Source organism: Calypte anna, chromosome Z, assembly GCF_003957555.1.
Source record: "Calypte anna isolate BGI_N300 chromosome Z, bCalAnn1_v1.p, whole genome shotgun sequence".
NCBI lineage: Eukaryota > Metazoa > Chordata > Aves > Apodiformes > Trochilidae > Calypte > Calypte anna.
Window position 1 is genome coordinate 64,191,874 of NC_044274.1, and position 25,259 is coordinate 64,217,132.

Sequence of the window (25,259 nt, forward strand, 5' to 3'; positions counted from 1 at the left end):
ATTTAGTTGTTCACTGCCCTGAACTGAAGCCCCCTGAAAATGGTTACTTTGTCCAGAATGTCTGCAACAATTACTTTAATGCTGCTTGTGGAATCCGATGCAAAGCTGGATTTGATCTAATGGGAAGCAGCATCCGGCTTTGTCAGCCAAATGGCCAGTGGTCTGGATCAGAGGCTATTTGCAGAGGTATGGCTGTTGTCTGTTTAAAGTTTTTTTCTGTTGGATTGTTTTGTTCTTAAGAGTGTTTTTCTCTATGTGCTATCTATTTGGGCATTCAGATCTGATCCTGTCAGCTCTGGGGTGAAAGAATGTTCCAAAGGTAAACTCCAGATCCAGTACTCCATTTCTCTCCTTCCTAAACTTGAAGCAAAATGTCTACAATAGAAAATGCAGAACAATGTTTACTAGTCAAACAGCCTTTTGCAAGTGAATCTACAGTCTCCATCCTTAAAGCTCTCACCATATAATTTCTGTGTATTATCCAGCATACCCATGAAGTAGTCAAATATATAACAAAATCTTGTCACGTGGGTGTTTTAGAATATCCACCAGACTCATTGCATAGACGAACGTTTGCACTGGGAGACATAAACGATGAAATAATGACATTTTTCTTTCTTACAAAAAGTAGGAAAGTTTGTACCTTGAGCTAGCCTCAATTCCGAGTGAAGTTTCACTAGAGAGCAGCTGGGAATATCCAACAAGCTCTCTGTTAGACACTGTCAAGTGGAAAAGAAATAAACAGAAGGTGTGAAACAGAGGAGATGTGGGAATAAGTATAGTGAAAAACATTATTTCTGGAGCTCTTAAAAGTAAATGGGAACATAATTTCCCTTTCTTATTGTTTCTGCCTGAGATTAGGTTCTTGATGATTTAGAAGGGGAGCTGCATCCCCATGTACTCCTGTCTTCCGTGGAGGACTTGAGAAAACAGGTAGCAGCTCATATATCCTCAAGAGCCACAGCTTGTTGTTCAACATATTTAACTTGAGCTGGATGCACTTTACATAAGTGTGCTGCTCTGGAAGGCAGTAAATAAGAAGTCATGATCCCTCCAAACTCTGGCTTTGATTTCAAGAACAGAGGCAGAATATTTGTGGAGGCATTAGCACTTTATGACACTGTAGCAAGCACTGCAACCCTTAAAGAAGCAGCAAGTCATGATTCTAGCTCAGGGATTTGAGCTAGAATTCCTTAGGACATTATTATATAGCAGTTCAGTTAGGGTTACATTGGGCTCTTCTTTAGGTTATTCTGGAAAATGTAGTCTTCCTTAATAGTTTCCATTGACAAAGGTTGGGGAGGAGAGGATTCTAATAGAAGATAAATTGATGGCCAGTACTGTGAAGATATCTTGAGAAACTACTTAGAGCTGGTGACTTCCCAGCAGTCAAAACGTAGACTGAAGATGTGTGCTACTTCAGGTAGACTGAGATACTGGAAAACAGCTACCTGCCTGTCAAAGCCTCTGTCCCACAGGAGTCCTCAGTGCAAAAAATCTGGGGAAAGGTGCAATCGGTCACAAAAATGGGATCATCTTCAATGTCTATAAAGAAATGAATTATTCTACGCATTGGAAAACTTTCTGGGGTATTTAAAAATATTCACCTACTGGGTGTTGATAATCTTCTTTTAACAGGGAATTTGTCTGAAAAGTTGGAAAAAAAACTTCCTTGAGATATTGTCTTGATACTGAGCTAATATCCTGTGAAGGAGTGAAAGGACATACTTTTGCTTTTCTTGTGCCATTCTCCATCATACTGAAAAATTCCAATTTAAAAAAAAAAAAAAAAAAAAAAAAAAAAAAAGTATTACAAATCCTACCTTCACATTTGCTGGATGTGCTACTATCAGTTCACTCAGACTGTAAAAAGGAGCAAGATCAAAGGCACGGTTTATAGCTGTTTTGCTAATCCCAGTAGTATTTTACCACATAAATTAAGAAGGGAGAAAGAAGAAAAATCCCTTTGCGCTGCTTTGAATTTTGACATAAAACATTCCTCAGTTGCTTTGCTAGCTGAAATTTGCTCTGTATTGGAAAGTAATTAATGTGGTTATGTCATGCAATTAACAGTTAGCCATGGGGAGAAAAAAAAACAAAAACCAAAAATCAAAGCATGTATTTAATCCAGCAGATGTACTAGGGGAAACCCTGAGCAAGTGTAATAATGCAACTGTTTTGTTGTCATCATGGGCTTTTCTCTCATAAAAAGTGCCTTATTGACAAGAGGATGGTGTTGTGTTTAGAGCATGGAACCTTAACCAGGGAGGCTCAGTTAAAGATTTCTGACAGAGACATACTGAGATACTGAGTAGGCATGATGATTGAAACACTGAGGAGGTACGAGCCCTACAGCTATGCAGTCCTTCCAGGAGAGATGGATAGACTCCTTCTCTGCAAGCAAAGTAACATTGCTGAGAGCCTCCTCAGTGCTCTCACTTCATTCAGGCTTCCTTCCTTCCTTCCTTCCTTCCTTCCTTCCTTCCTTCCTTCCTTCCTTCCTTCCTTCCTTCCTTCCTTCCTTCCTTCCTTCCTTCCTTCCTTCCTTCCTTCCTTCCTTCCTTCCTTCCTTCCTTCCTTCCTTCCTTCCTCCCTTCCTTCCTTCCTTCCTTCCTTCCTTCCTTCCTTCCTTCCTTCCTTCCTTCCTTCCTTCCTTCCTTCCTTCCTTCCTTCCTTCCTTCCTTCCTTCCTCCCTTCCTCCCTTCCTCCCTTCCTCCCTTCCTCCCTTCCTCCCTTCCTCCCTTCCTCCCTTCCTCCCTTCCTCCCTTCCTCCCTTCCTCCCTTCCTCCCTTCCTCCCTTCCTCCCTTCCTCCCTTCCTCCCTTCCTCTCTTCCTTCCTCTCTCCTCCTCTCCCTCCTCCTTTCCCTCCTCACCCTCCCTCCCCTCCCTTTGCTCTTTCCTCTCTCTGTTGTCCAATGTCCATAGGTTTTGCTGCAGACCTTTTTGCCATTCAGATGCTACCATAGTTGTCTTTAAAAAAAGTCTTTATTTAATATGGTTTTGGTAGCTTTGAGGGCCTTGTAGTTAGTGGTATTTATACAGCTGCCTTTCAGAGGATGCTCAGGGTGTTTGCACATTTCTTAGTTTAAGGCTTCAGTCCCTTCAGTCTGTGTGTCCACTTGCATGTGTATCCTGTCTCATCAGTATGCAGAGTAAAGAGCTACTGGGAAAAGGAAAGAAAGCTGCCAAGAAGGCTTACTTTCCTGTGCCATTGAAGAGGTTTGCAGCAGACAGCATGGATCAGTTGTTAAAATCCCCACCCCAAACCACAGAGAAGTCATTTAGATCTCTGTAGACACCATCAGCAGAGGTTGCCTCCTGCTAGCAACTCAGAGAAATTTTGGAGAACAATCCAGGGAGAAGAGAGTTCAGGGATCTTCAGTCTTCTTGAGTATATTTTTGAGCAGTTGCCCTTCTGTGGTTTTCTTCCCCTGATAACTGTTGAACGTACTAAGCAGTGTCTACCAACTTCAACTGAGAGCAGAGTTTTCAACACACACAGTTTCCACTGGTTGTGAAAAATCAATAGCTGGTTGTTGAAGAGGGGCATGAATTACTGAAGGAAAAGATACATTAGGACCCTGGCATGCATGTACATATGAGGACTTCACGTCACATGGTTGTCATACAAGAATGACCATCGCATAGCCATGGCCAGACAGTAAATGTGTATAGCTTAGTTGTTCAAAGGTCCCAAAGGCCATGCAGTATGTATGCAGTTCGGAGTCTTGTCCAGAGGGGAACAAGGGCACAAATGCAGAAGTGTATGATATTAGGTGAAGAGGAGAGCTGGAGGCAGTGCAAAGCAAAGAGATCCTAGAAGAAGAGTTTGAGCTTAGAACATTGAAAGAAAGAATGTAAATTCAGGCCATACTAGTGCTATTACTTTTTTATTCTTCATCATTCAGCTTTTTTGGGATCAGTATTTATAACAGTTTAGCTTTGTGGTAAATTGCAACATCGCTAGCAAAACCATAAAACACTCTGAGGATCATCCTCCATGCTCCACTTGTTTTTCTCCACATTCATCCTGCACATAGCTGCCATGTGCTGTTTGCCATGCTTATGAGACATGTCAGGAGAAAGGCCAACATGCTGAGCAGCAGCTAGGACTCCCTGCACACTGCCTACACCTACACAGGTCTCTTGTCTCAGCAACAGTCTGATTTGTTCCTTCTCATCTCTTATGGTCCTGCTGTCTATGAATGGCTAGTACGACTGTCCTTCTTCCAGTCTCTCTCTTCCCTACCATGATAAATGTTCTGATTTGTGGATCAGCCTCATACATAGAATGCTTCATAAGACTCCATTTCAGGATGAGGAAGGCATCAAGCCTTTGAAAAAAATCATTCCTGTTCCAGCCCTGCTCTCCAAATTTGTACAGACTACTGTAACAAGTATACAAGCTAGTACCTGTGCCACCCCTGAAAACTTGGTCAAACTAGTGTAACACTACCATTGATTCTCAGTGCTACAGAGTGAACTGGTATGTTTTTATTTCCTTTTGCAGTTCGAACATGTCCCAGACTTCAGGTTCCTGAAAATGGACACATTAATTGTTCAACGGCTGATATCTCCTATAAGACAGTATGTTTTGTGACCTGTAATGAGGGCTATGAAATAGAAGGTAACAGCAAACTCACCTGCCAGGGAACCTCACAGTGGGATTCAAAGGAGCCGAAGTGTGTGGGTAAGTATCTGATCACAGTCTGTTGGTACATGTCAGAGTGAAGCTGTTCTGACATACTGTGAGAAACAATATCTATTTTAATACTTAGTGAAGCTAAGATAGGAATGGAGATTTGTCTGTGGGTGTTTTATACAGGTCTTAGAAGCTGAAGCAAGACAAAGGAATTTGTAAGTGCAGAGATTATCATTGAAATCCAGCACAAGCACTGATAACTAAAAGGTGGTTGCATCTGGTGAGTGTTAAGACACTGTCACACAATGTGTTATAGGAAACATGCAAGTTACAGGTCTACACTGTGGATTAAATGTGAACAACCAGAGGTTCAAGTTACCATCTGAAATCTAAAGATTAACTCCAGACAAGGAGAGAGGTGTGTTAGCCAGTCACTGAGTGCTGAGCAGGATGTGGTAGTTGTCACTTTTGCTGAACTCCTATCAGGAAATCAGAGTTTAGACATGCTAGGGACCAAGCACTTCTAAGGCAGGATTCAAAGGTCAGACCAGCTGTACTGGGGTAGGTAGGCATAGGTTGCTGTTGCAGACATAAAGGATTTCAGAAGTACCATTTAGCACTAGTATTAAAATAACTTAGCAAGGTAAGAGACAGAAATGCAGTTTAAACATTTCCAAGGGCATACTGGCAAAAAAAAAAAAAAAAAAAAAAAAAAAGAGTCCAGCAATTCAGAAGCTGATCTAGTGATCTAGCTGATCTGAAAGCAGTGTGAACTACTGAAAGAAATTTCATCCGAGTCAGTAAGTGTGGTCCCAGTAGAGTGACTTGGATTGAACTTGCCTATTTTCTGCTGTTTTACTAGAAGCCTGAAAATATGGACTTCTTGTGGGACAAGAATAAATTTCTAACTGTAGCTATATTCTCATAAATGATTAAAATAATCCACAACTATTAATTTATCAAGAGAGTTTGTTAAGAGATCCTAATCTTTCTTCTGTTGAAGTCAGTGGAAATACTTCAATTAACTTCAAAAGCAAGGGACCCTGAAATCCTGTTGGAAGATTATAATTGGAAGATTAACTGCATTCATCAGTTGAATCCATCCTAGCTTAGCATTTTGATTATTAAAATCCAGCTCTAATCTGTGTCAGAAGATTTCTTCACACCATGTAATATTGCCTCCATTCTTGGATTACCCCTGGCAATAGCTTGGTTTTCCTGAGTCTAAAAATGTTGAGTAAAAGTTACCTTTGATTGCCACAGAGTGATAGCTGGAAAATGTCTCTGCTGTTTCTTGATGTGAGTGGTATTTAGTACAAACCTGATGAGATGCAAATCTGACTAAAATATTGTCCTCTGGAAAAAAAAATAAATCTTTTGTACTCAATACTCCAAATGCTCAACATAATTATAAAATCATAGAATCATGGAATCATTTTGCTTGGAAAAGACCTTAAAAATCGTAAAGGCCAACCCATAACCTATCACTGCCAAATCCACCACTAAACTGTGTTTCTTAGCACCACGTCCACACATCTTCTAAATAACTCCAGGGATGGTGACTCCATCGATCCCCTGGAAAGTCTGTTCCAGTGATTGGCAACCCTTTCAGTGAATTATTTTATTTTTTTTCAATCAAAACCTCCCCTGGCACAACTTCAGACCATTTCATCTTTGTTCTATCACTTGTTACTTGGGAGAAGACTTCAACACCCACCTCACTATAACCTCCTTTCAAGTAATTGTAGGGAGCAACAACGTCTCCCCTAAGCCTCCTTTCCTCCAGACTGTTCTGGAGGAAAGTTCCCTCAGGTGCTTTTCATAAAATTTGTTCTCTAGACTTTTCACCAGATTCCTTGCCTTTCTCTGAACTCACCCAGAAGTGAACACAGGACTTGAGGTGCAGCCTCACCAGTGCTGATTACAGGGGCACAATCACTGCCCTGCTTCTGCTGGCCACACTATGGTTGCTACAAGCCAGGATATTGGCCTTCTTTGCCATCTTGTTACATTGCCTTCTCATACTGAGCAAGCTGTTGACCAACATCCCCGATTCTTGTCCTCTGGGCAGATTTCTACCCACTCCTCCACAAGCGTGTAGCATCATCTGGGGTTGTTGAGACCCAAGTGAAGGACGCAGCACTCAGTCTTGTTGATCCTCATACGCTTGGCCTTGGCCCATTGATCCAGCCTGTGGAGCCTTCGTACCCCTCAGGCAGATGAACACTGCCGCCCAACCTAGTGTCACCTACAAACTTACTGAAGGGGTACTTGATTCTCTCGTCCCAGTCACTGATGCAGATATTAAAGATAAGTGACCCCAACACTGAGCCCTAGGCAACATCACTTGTGATCAGCCACTAGATGGCTTTAACTCTGACCACTACAACTCTTTGTTGTGTTTGTTATTATGGTAATAGCCAGCAAGCACCCATCATAGCCATGAGCTGCCAATTTCTGCAGGAAAATGCAGTGGGAAATGGCATAAACAGATTTATTAATGTCTAGGTAAACAACATCCACTGCCTTTCCCTCATTCACTAAGTAAGTCACCTTAGGGAAAGATCAGGTTAGTCAAGCAGAACTTGCCTTTGATGAGCCCACTCAATTAACTTGGACATTACTGTGGACGTATCCTGTGGTTATTTTCAGTTTGAACAGCTTGCTATTATTTATCATCTGCTGCATAAAAGACACCAGAATTCTTTCTTTATTTAGGTTTTAGTAATGCTATTTTATTAATTTCTCACCCTTCTGTTGGACAAAATGAAGTGGAATTACTTTCAGTCCCTTAACTTGAAAGAGATTTAATGGACTTTGTGGTACTCTCCTAGCTCTTTTTCTAAATTCTTCTGAGTTTGAGATCTCATCAGTGCAAAGTTTACCATAGTGAAAAGTTAACTCACTGAACCTGGACTACAGCCATCTATAGCCATAGCTCCTCCGTGACAGCCTGGATTGTTTACAGTTGCTTCTGTGAGGTTTGTTGTCTTATGCATCTTTTTCCAAGAAACTAGAAGTTAATACAAGTCATGTTCTTGTGTTTCTTTCTCCACTGGCAAAAGATTAATATCCATCACATTAAAATCAATTAATTTTGCAAGATAGTGTTCTCCGTGTTTTGTTCAGGTTCAGCGAGGGTAAAACCACGAATGGCATCCAGGGTGGTAATGCCATCTAGTGTTGAAAGAAATACTGTGCCAGACCTTTACTTGAAGTTGGCCAGTTCTTTCCCTAAAACTGTTTGTTTGCAAAAGGCTTGAGGAGATATGATCTGTTTTTGGTAAACTCTCCTTTTGCTGCAATATTGATTCCTCTTAATATTAACGATTTTAATACAGTGTTGTGATTCACAGGCAGCTGCAGATGAAAGCACTTTTTTCCTCTACTATTTCCCTAACCATATGACTAACACAACGGATATCACTATGCTTCTCATAAAATACACACTTCCCCAGCTAGCTTGATCAAACCCTGGACCTGATAAAAAATCCAAATAAAACTATTGCAGTTGGTTTTGTTTTGTGTTGCTTTTTTTCTTGTAAAAACTTGACCCACTTAGAAGAGATTCCCTCAGACTAGATATACCAAAGGTTATTCTGAATGTTTGTCAGATGTCTCAGGATTGTGATCTACTAGGATTTTACTAGCATGGTTTCAAATGCATCAACCAGGAGGACTTTTACTGCTTCCCCAAAGCTGCCGTGTTCTCTGGTGTTCATGCTTACACCTTTCACAGTTTTTCTTTTAGTTGTCCCCAGAGTACCATGTATTTTAAGGCTTTTGCCTTGTCCTTTCAAACATTGTTTTTTCCAATTTCTGATCTATCTGCTATTTTTCAATTACCTTCCTGTGTTGAGGAACCAAAAGTTAGGGTTTGTTGTTTTTTTTTTCTTATGGAGTTATTTTACACTGCGTAGGAAACAGTGTCTGCCTGAAGTAAACAAAGAGATGTTAACAGTTGTGTTATTTGCATTGGTTACAAGGAAGTGTAGTTTTTAATTGCTTGAACTTTAAACACAATTTCATGAGCATGTAGAGGACAGGCAATGCTTAGAGCACTTAGACTTTTTGAATTTATTTCATGCAGAATAACCAATTTTCAGTTACTAGCCATGTATTTTGAAAGAAAAGAGAAAAGGGATATGAAACATTCTGAATATGAATAGATTCTGTGTAATTAAACAAGTGCTGAGACATGAAGAGAGCCTTCCCTTCTGGAACTGAGCTGGGTTGTTCTTTGTGTGCCTTTTGTGTAAAGACCAGTTTGCTTTATTCACTGACTAGGTAAAGAGTTACAGATCTTCTCATTGGCTATAAATAATGAAGCATTTTTCTTGTGTGTTTGTCTGTTACAAAAAGTCTAGTAGAGTTAGGTTATGGTTGGACTTGATGGTCTTAAAGGCTTTTTCCAACAAGAACAATTCTGTGATTCAGTCATTATCTGTTGTAAGAAACACTGCTGAAAGGCTGTGCACCGCATTCATTTTTGCCTTGTTTGTTCATTCCCTCATCTTTGAAGTAAACAGAACATTCCTTGCTTCACATGGTAAAAACAGCTCAAATATGATACTAATCTTTTGCAACAATTCAGCCTCCTTAGACATATTGTGATTTTTGGAAGTTTATACTTTGATGCAAATGACCTTCAGAATTTGCAGTAAATGCTAGTAATAAAATAGTTTGCAACTTTGATATTAAGCATTTAAGCAACCATCATCCCTTCCTGACTTTACAGAGGTCAGCTGTCACCCTGAGTCTTTGCATCTGGGTTTAAAAATGGTCAAGATCAACCTAAGCTTTGTTGTTTGCAATGCAGTAGGCAAAATCACATGCCATGTTCCTAACTTACAGTGAGGTCATGACAATGTCCTTTTCCTTCTCTCATTCTTCAAGAAACAGTATGAAGGCTGTAGAAGGCAACAGTCACAAGACTTTATCTTGCTCCTGCTGCAAAGGTCTAGTTTCACTCATAGCACATGCAGGCCCTTAAAAATCTCTGTATTTTGTGTTCCCTCTGTCATACGACTTTATTTGCAGGTTTGTTTGAATGCATATTCCATGGATGTCAGTTAAAAGTCCCGTATTACTGATCTCTTGTAGAAATGCATTGCCCGGTGCTCCAGAAACCAGCAGGTGTAGCAGTTCTCCCTCCCAGCTGTGGGCTAGAGCCTGCTGTTTCTGGGACTGTGTGCCACCTGAGCTGTCCCCAAGGGTTCATACTGGCTGGAACTAAAGAAGAACTAAGGTGCCTTTCATTTGGGAGATGGAGTACAAACATCCAGGAGGCTCTGTGTAAAGGTAGAGAACACCACAAAATCATTTCTATGTACACGTGTGCACGATCAAAAGGGAGCACACAGAATATAACTGAAAGAACCATTTAAACCATCTGTAAGAAGTGCTGCCTGTACCATTGTAGCTAGACTGTCAGATTTACATGTAGTTTCTGATAAAAATGTGGAGTTCAGAGCTTGGTTTAGTGTCATCCTATAGTGATCATAGAATAATTTCATCAACTGTCTCTCCTGGGGTTCATCTCACAAGTCTTATTGGGAAGCTGCATACTAAAAGCCCTGCTTTGCAGGTAGTTTCCAAATCTCAAAGTAATTTAGCATATGGTATTTTAGCATAAAGGTAGTCAAAGTGGAACCACACTCCTAATAAAACATCAGTGATACTACTTATATTACTGGTTTAGCACAGGTTCATCTAAACCCTATAGTTGGAGAAAATCTGTGAATACTGTGGAAACCCAGACTGATAGAAAAGACCATAGAGGGATGGTTCTTTTTCATTTGTCCTTGAACTGACTGTGGCTGTTGACATGCCCCAAGCAACAGTGAGCAAGAGTTAAGGCCAAAATTGGCTGACACAAATTCACAGAGCAGAAGATGGTTATGTGCATTTGAGTATGGTTTTGCCATGTTTATCCATCTTTCATAGAAATGTTGTTTATTCCCTCACATACAAGGACACTGGGTATGAAGGAGTTTGACTTTGGACTACAGGAGGATACAAACAAAAGCAGAGTGTCTAGGAATATGCTATTCATCTCTTGATGAACTATTGTGCCTCTAGAACTAATTCTTCCATTCCAAACCGGGGCCCTCAACAGCACAGTACAAAACCAATCAGTTTTGCCAGTCATCATGCCAGGTCACTAGGGAAATTGAGGTGGGAACTCATTTTTCTGAAAAGACCAGGAAAGTTTTATCCATCTCTTTAAAATGTCTTTATTTCCCACTCTGTGATATACCACATTGTTTTTCTGCATCATTTGTGTAAACCTGTGCCAAACCACAGTTTTTAATATTTGATGCGATCCTAGCACAGGGCTACAAGCTGAAGTGTTTGGATCAAGATAAAGCAGCATGGCTTGAGTTCAAACTTTTAGATATTACCAGTGCATAAAGCCCTAAAACAAGAGGCACCAAGAAACTCTGAAGGTTATTCTTATCTAGTAAAAATAAACAGTTGCATTTCAATTGCTTACATTGCGGTTACTGTGTCTCTCTATTTTGCTGCCAACATATTTGGCCAGTTCAAAATAGCCATTTTCTTTCTGACATATTTAGTAGTCGTTTTACAGAATTTCACTTTTAAATGGAATTTATCCCAGCCTGAAGGCTGTGGTCAGGGGAATGTGAACCATAACTGGTATTTATTTAAAAGGGTGCATTTCTAATAAAATTTTCATTGGAATGAGTTCAGAGGAAGGCAAAAATCACTTGTATTTATTGCTTTGCACTCTTTATTACAGGGGTTTAATTGCCTGAGTTATGTCTTTACTGGAACTATTTAGAAATAAAAATATGAATAATATCAGTTCTGAGTTGTTTTAAAGCCTCCTGGGCACAGATGAGTTCAGAGCTGAAAGATGTTGTCCTTGTTTCATGAGTCTGGAGACCATTTATCAAACAACACTACAGCAGTAATATAACCTGACCACAAACGTTTTGGGAGGCTGTGTGCCAGAGAAATTAAGAAGTATTTTAAGTTTGTCAGGGAAACTTGAAGCTTAAATATTGGTGGTGATGTTACACATATTATACCACCAGTCCTCTGAAACCATCCATCATATGTCACAAGAATACTCCATTTGTCTTAAATAATGCCTTGTAGTGGGAGTTTATTAAGGAATATTTTTATTATTATTTCCAGCAGCTGGTCCAGTCTTACCATTGTTTCTTTCAAGTTGGTTCCACACAATACTCCAGGGAATTTGACTGTCACTACTGTGTTGTTCATAGTACACATATGTTATGTCACAAATACAAAAATGTTCTTTTTTTCTTTTTTTAAGTCACTAATCATGAGAAACAAGTGTTAATATCTGAATGTGTTACGTGTGTGGGGGGTAAAAGGATAGAGAAGCCATTTTTACTAGGTATATGCGTGTAATGAATGGATGAATAATAAGAAAAATAAGAGAAATAGCTTCACCCTTTTTTTTTTTTTTTTTTTTGGTTGCATGTAGGAACCAGAGTTTTATTGTTCTATAATGTGCAAAAACACCATAAAAAACACCATAAAAATAGTCTCTTCCCCACAAGTATTTACTGCTTATGTATGATCCTGTGGCCAAGAATCAAAAAGGGGCAGAGACAGGAAGTTTGCAAAAAATACATTCATCTATATTCCAGGCAGCACAAAAACGCATGGTTACAGTATGTTGTATCCTAAGTATTACAAAGGTTTTACTTCTATAATGCCACATATAAAAATAGTTTGTCTTTTTTGGATCAGATATTGAAGCTCCTCGGATCCACTGCCCAGAAAATATTCAGACTGAGACTCTGCAACATCATAACTCTGCTAATATCAGCTGGCAGGTACCAACAGCTGAGGATAACTCTGGAGATGAGGCAAGTTAAAGTCTATGTATCTTTGCCTGGAGGCAGTCTTGCTATAGCTACCAATTTCAAATTATTTTTTTTAAGCCACTAGAACATCATGTAATAAGCGGGAATAGAAGAAAAATCTACTGAAAAGTTTATTTCTTGAGAATTCAGCATTTTCTGTCCTGGTTAGCATTTTACAGTCACAGAATACTGCACAATGTGTAAGAGCATAAAATCTCAATATGGTTAATTTATGTGGTTAAGAGAAAGAATGTGCCCTTGTTGGATGGAGACAACTGCTTTAAAAATGAGCCCTTAGAATATGAAGAAGTTTAATAAACTCTTCTCGGAAGGAAGTAAACCAGTTCATTAATCTAAAAGGCTAACAAGAACATACTGTGATAAGTGAAAACTTGCTTCAGCTTCCCAAGTGAGAATGAAAAATCTCTCTTGCCTGTCCAACACAAGGTTCAGATGTGGGCCTTTGGCTACTATGGGTGTCGGAGCTCTGGAAGTGGGGTTAGAAGGAAAACTTACTCCAGAGCTCTTTCACAAGAGTAACATTCCCTACAGGCTCAGTCGTGATCAAGTTACAGGAACAGAATGCTTTATCATGAATCAGCAGAGGAAAAGTAACTCCAGGTGCTTCTAATTTGCTGCAGACACATGAGCTTTTTACACCTGAAAACTCTGATTCATCCCAGTAAAAGAGGTTTAAGTTCACACTTTTTTTTTTTTTTTTTGCTGTGTCACAGTCACGGTCAGGTACTGTGGCTCTGCTCACACAGGGGGTCATTCATTGAACTGTAGAAGCCAAGTGCCATAGCAATTTTTTGGAAGAGAAGCTCGTTGAGACAGTTCTAACCTGTGTGACATCACATGACATTTGCTCCAAATGTGGGGTTCCTTTGCAAGGCCAGAATGTTTTGGAGCATCTATGGACTATTGACTTATAAATATGTAGATAGATTAAAACTGGATTGGTAAGTACTTATAACCCATAATTGTCAGTCCCATTTATCTACCAGTCTGCAGGTTGTGAGCTGACAGGCTGCGTGCTCAGTACAATGAGGCAGGAAAGAGTCGGTCTTAAATTTTCTTAGTGCACAGTGCAGTAAACTGCAGGAGGTCGGGGTCCAAATCCTGAAGGGGAGCAAAGCACTCTGTTTCAAAGTCCACCCTGCAAGAGGCTGTTTGCATTAAGGATGAGTAGAATAGACATTGGAGAACTGAATTATTTTATGGCCATTTCTTGAAACATGAGTGTTGTGATTACTAACCAGCTTTGCTTTTTAAATAACAAGTGTTTTCCTATAAAAGGTCTCAGTTCACGTTACCCCAGCGTTCATACCACCGTTTCTTCTCCCCATTGGTGAAGTTGCCATTACTTATACAGCAGCTGATAAATCAGGCAATGAAGCAAGCTGTACTTTCAGTGTCAAAGTTATTGGTAAGTGCTGGTAAAAATTACTGGGGAAGAGTCTGTCATGGCTAAAACTTTCTAATTGTGCACAGAAGGAGATTGTGAGTCATTGTGGCTGTTATGCGTGCAGATATAAGACCAGGAAAAATATCTCTATAAAATCTTTACTGTTCTTGGGTCACAGTTTGCACAGTGTGCAGTCATTACTCCCAGATGTTCAGTCTGAGTTGTGTTTTGTTCTGTTATTCATTATGAATATTAAGATTTTTCCTTATAATGATAGATTAAATGCTTCAATGTGTTTTGACCTTCTGCCTTCATCATGTATCATCATTATGTATCTTTTTTCTTCTCCTTGGAAGACTCCAACAGAATTTCCAAGGTTCTCACGCATTGCTAATGCAAATCATCATTCAAATATTTCTAACAATCAGTTGTGTTTTTCAGCACTCCTGTTAAATAAGAGTTGCTGGTCAGAGATTAAACAGAATGCAGAAATCATGAGTTCAGTGGGAGGATTACTTTTATCCATTCCCTTAACATCTACCAGTTGCAGTTGCACAAGTGTGCAACTAATTTTGTTGTACCTTCTGATGTGGGGACTTAAAGCTTCTGTTTACCTGACTTCTGATTATAGATTTCATTGGACTGTGGCAACGTTTCAGTGAGCTAATGTCATGTCATCCCTTCAAATTCTGCAGATGCAGAACCTCCTGTAATTGACAGATGCAGATCTCCACCACCTATGAAAGCAGGAGAGAATGAGTTCCCAGCAACATGGGAAGAACCACAATTTTCAGACAATTCAGGTGAGATAGTGCACACCAAAACATACATGCAGCAGTAAGGAGGCTAGGAAACTCCAGCCTGTTCACCTTTGGTCCTTTGGAGTTTAGGATTTTCTTGGCTTTTTTGTTTTTACCTACTTATTTTTAAGAACACATAATTTGGAAGACAAGCTACCATTTCCTTCTCCACTTGCTACGTGTGAGCAACCCTCTTTCACTTATTGATGTTTTAAGTTGTCTTTTAATTCTTCTAGGTGCTCCACTGACTATCATTAGGAGTCACACACCTGGAGATCTCTTCCCCAAAGGAGAGACAACAGTTCAATACACAGCCATAGATCCCTCTGGCAATAACAGGACATGTGAAATCCACATTGTCATCAAAGGTTTGTTGTCATAATCTTCTGATCAAGAGTGTATGGCAGAGTTTTAACCAAATATAACAAAGGATGCAGTGCTATTTCACTTTCTCCTTTAGTCTCCACTTTTTGTTCTAGTTACTCCCGTTTTATATTGGAGTAACTTCAAGGCAGTCAGGGTATTTGTTAGTACCAACAAATAAATTGTGTAAGACTGAAGCAGCACAGCAGTGAATTTGGCCTTCTGAATTCAAATTAGATGTAAAAGGACTGAAATCATAATTCATTAAGCAATAAAACTTAGTGTAGTGTTTCCATTTTTTTCTCAGTGGCAGATATAATTTGAATTTAATTAAAATGTGTTACTGAATCTTACTACAAAACTATAGTTACAAAAGAAAACTGTGGAAATATTTCTATGATCACCTACAAATACTGTAAAAGATACTACAACTTTCTTCAGATTTTAGAGGCTATATGTACCTGTTGATGTACTAGTGCATTTCTGTTTATTACATAGACATATTTTCTCTACATTTTGCATTCTTCTTTAAAGACCAAACAAGCATTTGGCAGAAAATACATTAAGGATAAAAATTTTACTTCATATTGCTCTCTAGTGCTTATGTGTCAATTGAACATCTGTATTAATAATCTGCTAGTGAAGAGAGATTTAAAACCATGCAGACTAGAATTTTAGAAAATATTAGCTGCAAATGGATGTGCTATGTTCTGGTTTGGTGCAGAACTTATCCAGCACAAGCCAGCATTTAGAACTGACATTATTTTAAGTTCTGCACCACCTCAAACTTCTTGTAATTCAGTGCTTCTGGCCTAGTTTTCTTAGATATTCACAATTGCCTTCGAAATTTTCCTGTTGTATAAACTATATCTGAGGTTTTATAGTCCGTTCTTCCTAAAATGATTATGACAAATCCTTGTGTTCATTCAGTACTAAAGAATGTGTAACATTTAGTTTCAAAATTCACAATGTAATATAGTGTACTATAATTCATTGTATAGAAGTTCATATAAAAAATTAGGTTTGTGTTATAAAATGTTGTAACACAAAAATATAAAAATGTTTTGTGTTATGTTTTTTATTATTTTAGTAACTATGTTCTTGAACATGCACCTTGAAGAGAAAGGGCTGAAGAGTTGAGTTTTGCATTTCTGAGCTTTTTAATTTCTTGTGTGTACCACAATTTTTTTAAGTGTTTGTGTTTCTGGATTTCAAATTCCAGTGGCAGAGTTTGAGAATAGAAGTAGCCTGATCCTGCCTTTATGGAAGTCAAAAATAAGTCTTCCACAGACTTCAGCAGTGGCAAGATCAGGTTGATACTAGGTACTTTTCAGAAATCTTATCAGTGTTGTTTTCCTGTTTGCTTACCACATTCATCAATATATAAATATTTGTATTTTTCATAGGTTCCCCCTGTGAAATCTCCTTTGAGCCTGTGAATGGTGATTTTACATGCACATCAGATGAAGTGGGAGTTAATTGTACATTGCACTGTGCAGAGGGTTACAGCTTTTCAGAAGGATCAAGTGAAAATTACTACTGTGCTTATGAGGATGGTGTCTGGAAGCCACCTTATTCTCCAGAGTGGCCCAGCTGCTCTTGTAAGTCTTACTGTTACTAAAATGGGTCTGCAGCTCATCAGACACTATGTTTAATTAGAAGACAAACAAAATATTTCACAAATTATGACTTACATGTAATGAGAAAAACCTTTTCCGTCCTCTGCCTCTGAATTCTTACAAATACTGTGAAAGAATGCCTAAAAGTCCATGAATGTGTTACTTCAAAAGCTTTCTAAAACACAAAAACAGTAATGAATTTGAATCCTGGGAATCACACATCAGCAAAGACAGACAAGGTCTGTCATTATTTTGAATTGGTATTTGAAACAGTTCATTTATAAACTCAAACAATGTATTTTCATTAGGAATTTCAACAGTATTTGCAACTTACTGGTCCAAATGCACACTGAATGCTTTACTTACTTATGTAATTACTGCCAAATCAGAAGCAGCTATGCATTTTCTTTCAGATGGAGAAATGCAACACTTCAAGTGTGGAATTTCCCTGTTTTGGCAACATTTTAATAATAAAGCTAGATATGAAGCCAGTCTTTGCACCATGTTGCTTCCACTTCCATCAGAGTGGATTCCTTGGTTTCAGTGAATGACAGCAGTGTCTCAACTATGAGCAAATGAGAGTTATGTTTCAGAGCTATCAATTCAAAATTCATAGCTTGAACACTTAGAAACTTTGATTTCCTTAAATTCTGGTTGAGAATTTTTTATGTTTAGCCTAGTTGCATTAGTAATAGAACTGTTAATATTTATTGCTTATCTCTCAATAGGAAATAAGTATGGAGTTTAGTTGGCAGCTCATATGTTTCTTTCAGTAAGAAAATGCTGAAATACATAAATGATAAACCTTTTTTAAAGATTTGTAAGCTTCTGAAAAATATTTGGTAATCATCAAAGGGTGATATTCAGCTGCATTTGCTGAGGTTTGTCATCCATTTTTATGTATACAACATCAGGAATTTAGGTTGTCAATTTAAAACAATGCTTCTTAGCTTCTTGCATTCCAGTTTTAACCATAATGATATTGCTTTTAGCTCTGAAACTCTTTCACTGACAAGTAAAAATTTATTTTTTCAATATTTTTCAGTAAATCGTTTTGCAAACCATGGGTTCAAATCCTTTGAGATGCTCTACAAAGCGACACGTTGTGATGACAACAGTCTTCTAAATGGCTTTACTGATGCATTCCAGAGTGCACTTGGTAAAATGGTAGGTTAGTAAACACTCCTTCCTTTTACATTTTTGAAAATTATGGTTTTTCCATCTAAGTAATCTCATACAAAGAAAATATAATAGAAACACATACATGAAATTTCTCTTTTTTCAGAAGGTGACAAGTCTCCGTTAAAAATAAAGATGATTCACTCACGTTTTAATGTCCTTTGTTTTAGTCTTCAATGTGAAGTTATACAGGATGGAATTCACAGAAATGTCCAAGTAGCTTAGGAGCCTGACACTCCCAGATTCTCAGCAGGCTTCCAGGGAGAACCCCTGCAATTCTGAAAACCTCAGTCAATTGTCTCCTAGCCTCAGTGTTGGTTTTGAAAGTTGGATGTGATTATAAAATATGTGTCCTATTTAGAATATGTATAATGTATATCCTTATGGTATAAATGAATATGTATGTATACAAATAGAAAAATTCCACATTTGGTGGTCCAGGCACTTAAATCAAGTAATAGTAGTTTAAATAATTTGCTCAGGTTTCTTGAGTTTCTGATTTCTTATTCTTACCATTAAGAACTGCATGGCACTCAATTTGAAGGGGCATTGTATTCCTGCTCTACCACATCTCTTGCTTTCTACTTCCATATCAAAATTTCCCTTTAAGAAGAGTGGATTAAGATCCATGAACCTCACCTGCAAAGCAAGAGCAGCATGACTTTGAGTTGTGGTTTCAGAAGTGGGCTAGTCAGTCTTGCTCCATAAAGAGGTCATTGAGCAATTACAAATCTTTTGCAGGACAAGACCTATATGCTAAAAGCTTGTTTAACTAAAAAGCCTTATTGGCATATAATGCAGCTTTGGAATATGTCAGTAGCCTTTGTCAAATGGCTGGAAACTTACATAATACCTGAAGCAATCTCTGATACTTGGACTCTATTACACTCCTGCCTCTCTTCTGTTTTTCCTCTTCCAGTAAAGAAATCTTGCCTCCCTTTATTTCTGTTCCTTTTCCCTTAGAGCCAGCTACCACTAGGTTTCAATGCCTAGACCATCACTATCAGCAAGCAAAGGATAATAAGGAAAAAAAGTATAGTGACCAGCACAAGCAATTTCATCAAAATGCAAAATCTGGAAAACAGTCAAAAAGGCTGTTTTGAATATACCTATTTCTAGTCTCAAGAATTTCAAATTCTAACAGAGCTCTGAAAAGGCTGAAAGGCTCCTCAGCAGCAATCTTTTCAATGGAAGCTGATATGAAAAAAGGAAAGGATTCCAAAACATGACCTAGCTTTGGCTTTTAGCCTTTCTGGAAAAAACAAGAAATACAGATTTTATTTTAAAATCCTATAATCACCAATTCTTATCTAATCTCCAGTGCTCTTGGGAAGAGAAGGAATCAAAAGTACAAGAAAGTTTTCTATCAGGTTTTCTGTTCTGTGCTTTCTGTCCTTCTCAGATGATGTTCCCTGTCCTTTGAGGTCTCTTAGTAAAATGCCCAAGTCCCTTTCCATGGGTGTGGAGAACTGGATATGAAGAAGTAGTTTTGAAAATTATCAGACTGACAGCAGTACTGTAAAACTGACAAAATTGCAAGCTACATATCTGGAAGAAACGTATTTTTTTTAAAGTGCATGTGTTCTCCTTCACCAGGGAGAAACAAGCCTGAATTTATTCCTGCATTTTGGGATTTCACATGCAAGAGCCAGCTGAATGGACATCTCCTGTTATAAAGAATCTTTTCTATAATGAAGCATGTACATACCTACAACATGTCCTCTTACCTCCCAGCTGTACCAACATACCATGTTTCTTTCAGTAGTCCTTGCTGGGGTTATGAGACAAAAAAGGGGAAATGTAGTGACAATGGGAGGACCAGTGCCTTACATTCACAGTGGAAGGTTTTGTAAGCCAAGGGAGAGGAGCTATGTCTTTTTAATTTTTAATTTTATTTTTCCTTATGTTGGAAGGTCCCATCATTCTGTAATGATGTTGATGATATCGACTGCAGATTGGAAGAGCAGACACAGAAGCATTGCTTGGAATATAATTATGATTATGAAAATGGATTTGCCATTGGTAATTATTGATTGCATAGATTTTTAGCTGTCCAGGTTTAATGCAGCCTAATTCCTGTTGTTCTGAAGTACACAATGTGTTGTGTAAGGTATTTTCTAAAAAACTGTAGAGCTCTTAAGATTCTAAGCAATTACATAATAACAATTTATAATTTATATATTTGTAACAATACTTTGGAACTGATTGCTTTCTGGTTTTGATACTGCGTCCTATATAGGGTAGAGGAAAAGTTTACTGAGATGCCATATGATGAGGGGAGGAGAAAAGGAACATGCACACAGTGACATACAAACCTGCTTTGACAACTTTGTAGAAACATAGGGTTTTAAACCAGAATATTGAAAATGTAAAATAGATAGTTCTGGAGATTGTAAAGAAAATTAGGTGCATCCTTGGTAATGGTTCAGGTAAAGACAGAAACCGCAGAAAACAAAGCTATACATGGTTACATTTGCACATTAGCTGTGAAAGGACTTCTTGTAGGCAAGAGTTTTCTGAATTAATGTAGCTGTATCAGAGTGAAACCTGTGACAGTCCAACTGACTGTTGCCACTTGGCTTTATGCCAAGCAAGTTGTTCCTTACAGTCCATTTTAAAACATGTTTCCACGTTGTACTGCTGTTGTTCTTGACATTTCCAGGTTGCTCAGAACAGAAAGACTAAACACCTGTAACTTATATTGCCTGTGTTATTAAGAGGCATTTTTGCAGATCAGCACTGCAATATGTACTCTGTCACAGGACTGTGGCTCTTTTACATGTTCACAGTGGAGTTATACAGTGGAGCTTCCTGCTTATTCTCACGTTTTAGAGATGCTTCACTGAGCTGGAGAGCTCAGACATGGTGGCTGGACCCAAACAGGAACTTGGAGGAAACAATGCAGAGGACATGGGACATAGGGTCCTCTTCTGTTTCATGTCAACCTCTCATCAGAATGACCTTGTTGCTTTTTTTTCTGGAGTTTCCTATGATTTCACACAGGGAAGGCAGAAGAGAACTCTCAAGTTACACGGGACAGCAGTTCAGGAAATTAGGAGAAATTATAGTTATTACTGCTAATAATAATTAACAATCTTACTGTGTTAGTACTTACACAGGATTAACCACACAGCTCTGGTTGTCCTGCTTTCCACTGTTAATTAAGTATAATCTAGGTGACTTCTTACAGGTAATTTGCAGCTTATTTTTATTTTCGTGGTGGTTTGTTTTGGTTTTTTTAAGAGGTAGATAATGAAATAGACCATGCACCTCTAGTCATTATGAAAAGGTAGATTATGTACAGAAACAAATTCTTGAGCTGCTGGTTGAAAGCATGTTACAGGTGAAGGTTGTTGTACAGGGGGTGAATTTGAGTCACTAAGTGCAACAGGAAATGCCAGTCTGGGGTGAACAAACACATAAGCTAATACTACCAGCCTCTTCTGAGAGGGCAGACAATGGTAGATGCAAAGATGCAAAGGAGAACAAGATGCAAAGGAGATATGTGGCATAGACCTTGCTGTATGTAATTGAGCAGGGAAAGAGAGAAGCATGGAATTGTTTAAGAAGATGTTGCTGACAGGTGAGGGTTCATGCAAGACATGGGAAGAGAAAGAATTGCCACCTATGCTTTTTATAGCAGTATTTCTTTAAAGCTTTGGCTAACTGCACAAGATTCAGGATCTCTCTGATGCCAGGTCACAAGGCTGGTACTCTAGACACTTGTAGAAGCAAAGTCAGCACATGTGATCTGAAGCTTCAAACAGATCCTGTTCTATTGAGGTTGTATTTTAGAAATACGTACAGGTACTTAATTTCCACATGATGTTGCTTCTCTCTTTGTTCTTTCTTAATGCTTCACAGGACCTGCTGGCTGGGGGGCAGCAAACCAGCTGGATTATTCCTATGATGATTTTGCTGATGCAGCACAAGAAGGTGACTTATCGAAGCATCTTTCTGCCTCTGTAAAGGCAGGACCAGCTCGAGTCAAAAGGCAGAAGATGACTGTTCCAATGACGGACCACAAAATAAAGTTAATATTTAACATCACAGGTGAGAGAAGTCAAAATGTAATTCTTTCTTTTTAAAAAGTATATTTCTTACACATTCAGTTAAACTTAACCTTCACTCACAAAGCTTGCTGGAGATGCCTATGACAGCTCTCTAGAGATATGCATAGCTCCATTACTTGGAGAAAAGGTCCCTCATGCTCATGGAGAACATTGAGTGCATGGCCTACTTTCTGCTTTCCACCAGCCCACTTGACTGTTGTACTCTTGTTATTCTCCAGAGTACCCTGGAAGTGCTAACTGTAAAATTTGTGTGGTTTTTTTGTTTCCTGTTTATACCCCAGCTAGCGTGCCACTGCCTGATGAAAGGAATGATACGTTGGAATTGGAAAACCAGCGACGGCTCCTTAAAACACTGGAGATGATCACGAACAGGCTGAACAGGACTCTGAACAGGCAACCCATGTATTCTTTTGAGTTTGCATCCGAACTCATTGTAGCTGACAGCAACTCACTGGAGACTGAAAAGGCCTTTCTTTTCTGCAGGCCTGGTTCTGTCCTCAGGGGGAGAATGTGTGGTAAGCCAGATTAGTTGCTCCTCACATGTATTTAACGTCCACTTGAAAAGCAAAGTTTTAGAGGATGTTTGCAGAGAGTTACAGTTTGACAGAGTCCAGTGCTTGTGGTCTTGCAGAACAATAAACTGTAAAAATGCTTTGCGCAGTTTGACTTCCAGGGGATGTTTATGTTTCTAACCAAGGCCTGTGAAAAAAGGATGCTTTTGTACCCAGGATTCCACTCCCATGGGGAAATCAGGCATATCCACTCTTGGTGATACATAGGAAAACAGTGCATGGTATGCAGTCATTTAATCCTGATAGTCTTGTGTGTGATGTGTAGCTGAGATAGGGAAATGGATTCTGTTTCCTTAGCATAGTAAGATCTTTGCAGTGTTGCAGAGAGTTGTCCTGTTTGCTGAGGAACAGAATCCCATTTCATAAAACCAAGGTTTGACTAAATGGGAACACTAGAGGCAAGACAAGTGTGTATGATTGTGTATTCAGAAAGAAATGTTATGTTTCATACATTACAGTCAACTGCCCTTTGGGTACCTATTACTCCCTGGAGCATCACACCTGTGAAAGCTGCTGGACTGGATCCTACCAAGATGAAGAGGGGCAGCTGGAATGCAAAAGTTGCCCAGCTGGTAGCTACACAGAGTATCTGCACTCTAGGAGCATCTCTGAATGCAAAGGTTAGAACCTTGTCTTCCTCAAGACTCTAACTACTGAATGCCTGGTGGCATCCTGTGGTCCTCATTGTGAAAGTACTTGGATGAGGTTAACCTGTGAAATGAGAAGCAGTCCTAACTGCCCTTTTATGCATATGTAAAGAGGAAAATTCAGGCTTCCACCACTGCAGTGGCATGCAGGATGCCTGGTCAGATGTTTTAAGAACAGCTGGACCTTGAAGCTTTGTTTAATTTCTGTCTGTTCCCTGAGATTGTGAGCCCATTTTGCAGGGAACAATCATGCCATTCTTGTCCTTGCCAGCCCTCTCCATCCTGCTATGATAAAAAATAAAATGTCAGCATCCTTCACTACAGTGCTCCGGCACTGATCACCTCAGCACCACTAACTCTTTGTGATTTTTTGAAAAAGAATTTGTTAGTTTTATTTTCTGTCTATTGTCTTACCACAGATTTTGTAAGTGACTTGCAGTAAATCATATATGAAGCCAACTGGGAGTCAATTAACTGGTTAATAATTCACAAATATGCTATTAGTAACTTAGTGTAATTGGGTTTTGGTTTGGTTTGAGTTGGGTTTTTTTGTACCCATGCCTGAGTTGAATAGACTCTAGAAATAACGTATTGTGATTTCAGCATTATTTTCAGAGTTTAGAAGCCATGTTTCCTGATGGGTATTGTTTAATCTTTATGAATTCTTCTGCCTTATAGCTCAGTGCAAGCAGGGAATGTATTCACCAAATGGTCTTGAGACCTGTGAAACTTGTCCACTTGGTACATATCAGCCAGCATTTGGATCCCGGAATTGCATCTCTTGTCCAGAAAATACATCAACAGTAAAAAGAGGCGCAGTGGATGTCTCAGCTTGTGGAGGTTTGTAAGAAAATGGGCTGTGAAATTTTAAAAATTAAATTATAAAAAATTCTAAATGTTATTTAAACATCAGCTAATGTAATCCGATTCATCTGCTTAAATACCAAATTCTGTTTCTGAATAAGTGTGTACCAAGCAGCATTTCCCAGCAAAATAATAGTTCATTTCCTGATGACTTGATTATTTCTTATACCCTCCTTGTGGTTTTCAAGGTGGATTCTTATCTAAGGATGACTAAAGTAAGAAAAGGTTGGGTAACTACATGAAAATAAAACCTCTTTCCTCACAGAAGAGAGAGGGAGTGACAAGAGTTTTTCACTGTTATCTGCAGAACAGCATACTCACCTTCTGTACAAAAATGCTGAATTTTAATGCAGTTTGGGGGGGGGGGTTGTACAAATTGGTTTTTTTTTCAAGAAGTTGTCCTCAACTATCTTTGGAAAACTTTGCCAGAAAGACAGAAAGATTTCTCGGGGAAATAGTCTGCAAGGATTAATAGTATAAAAAAGACTTGTCTTTTTATCCTCAGGAGGATTAAAAAAAAAATTAAAAAGAAAAATAAATAAAACAGAAAGGAAATTGCTTTTGACAGCTGTCCCCAGAACAGTAGAAAAGATAGAAATATTTCCCAGATGTTTCCATAATCCTTTGAGAACTGCATGTAACCTAATAGCACAAGTTAAATAGTCATCTCCTAGAGTTGTGAATTCCTGGCAGCTTTCACCCTTTTAAGTCTGAGGATGAACTATAAGAGGAGGAGAGAATATGACCAGGAAGAGGTGAGGGGAGGTGTAGTGGGAGTGCCACTGAACACTCAAAAAAATGTCCTTTTGTTCTTGCAGTACCATGTGTCGCAGGCGAGTTCTCTCGTACAGGCTTGACACCTTGCTACCCTTGTCCCAGAGACTACTATCAACCAGACCCAGGAAAGTCCTACTGCTTGTCTTGTCCTTTTTATGGAACAACAACTGTCATTGGTGCCAGATCCATCACAGATTGTTCAAGTAAGCCAAATAAATTCTGCTAGAGAAAGTGAACAAAGGGAACATGTCAAGAATGGCCAACAGAAGTCTTAGCTGAAAATATGACATTTCCCCTCCTAACAACTATAGACCTCCCATTTCAACTAGTGAAATTCACAGTTGGTTTTGTCTGCTGGCATTACCTCTGTGTTATGTAGCACACCAAAGTTCAGTAACGGAGTGTACATATACAGAGTGAGTGTGTATGTGTATGTGTATGTGTGTTTAT

General features: G+C 38.8%; 1 protein-coding gene across 1 annotated transcript in view; it reads left to right on the forward strand.

Annotated features, from left to right (window-relative positions):
- The window catches only part of SVEP1 (sushi, von Willebrand factor type A, EGF and pentraxin domain containing 1), a 125,927-nt gene that overhangs the window by 44,439 nt on the left and 56,229 nt on the right, over nt 1-25,259 (forward strand). Inside the window, exons 5-19 of the mRNA XM_030467398.1 lie at nt 7-186; nt 4,511-4,690; nt 9,746-9,943; nt 12,392-12,510; nt 13,807-13,936; nt 14,611-14,718; nt 14,952-15,083; nt 16,485-16,679; nt 17,743-17,864; nt 19,790-19,898; nt 21,741-21,929; nt 22,231-22,464; nt 22,980-23,141; nt 23,847-24,008; nt 24,851-25,012. Coding sequence (XP_030323258.1) covers nt 7-186; nt 4,511-4,690; nt 9,746-9,943; nt 12,392-12,510; nt 13,807-13,936; nt 14,611-14,718; nt 14,952-15,083; nt 16,485-16,679; nt 17,743-17,864; nt 19,790-19,898; nt 21,741-21,929; nt 22,231-22,464; nt 22,980-23,141; nt 23,847-24,008; nt 24,851-25,012 — 2,382 coding nt within the window. The remainder of the gene's footprint in view (nt 1-6; nt 187-4,510; nt 4,691-9,745; nt 9,944-12,391; nt 12,511-13,806; nt 13,937-14,610; nt 14,719-14,951; nt 15,084-16,484; nt 16,680-17,742; nt 17,865-19,789; nt 19,899-21,740; nt 21,930-22,230; nt 22,465-22,979; nt 23,142-23,846; nt 24,009-24,850; nt 25,013-25,259) is intronic.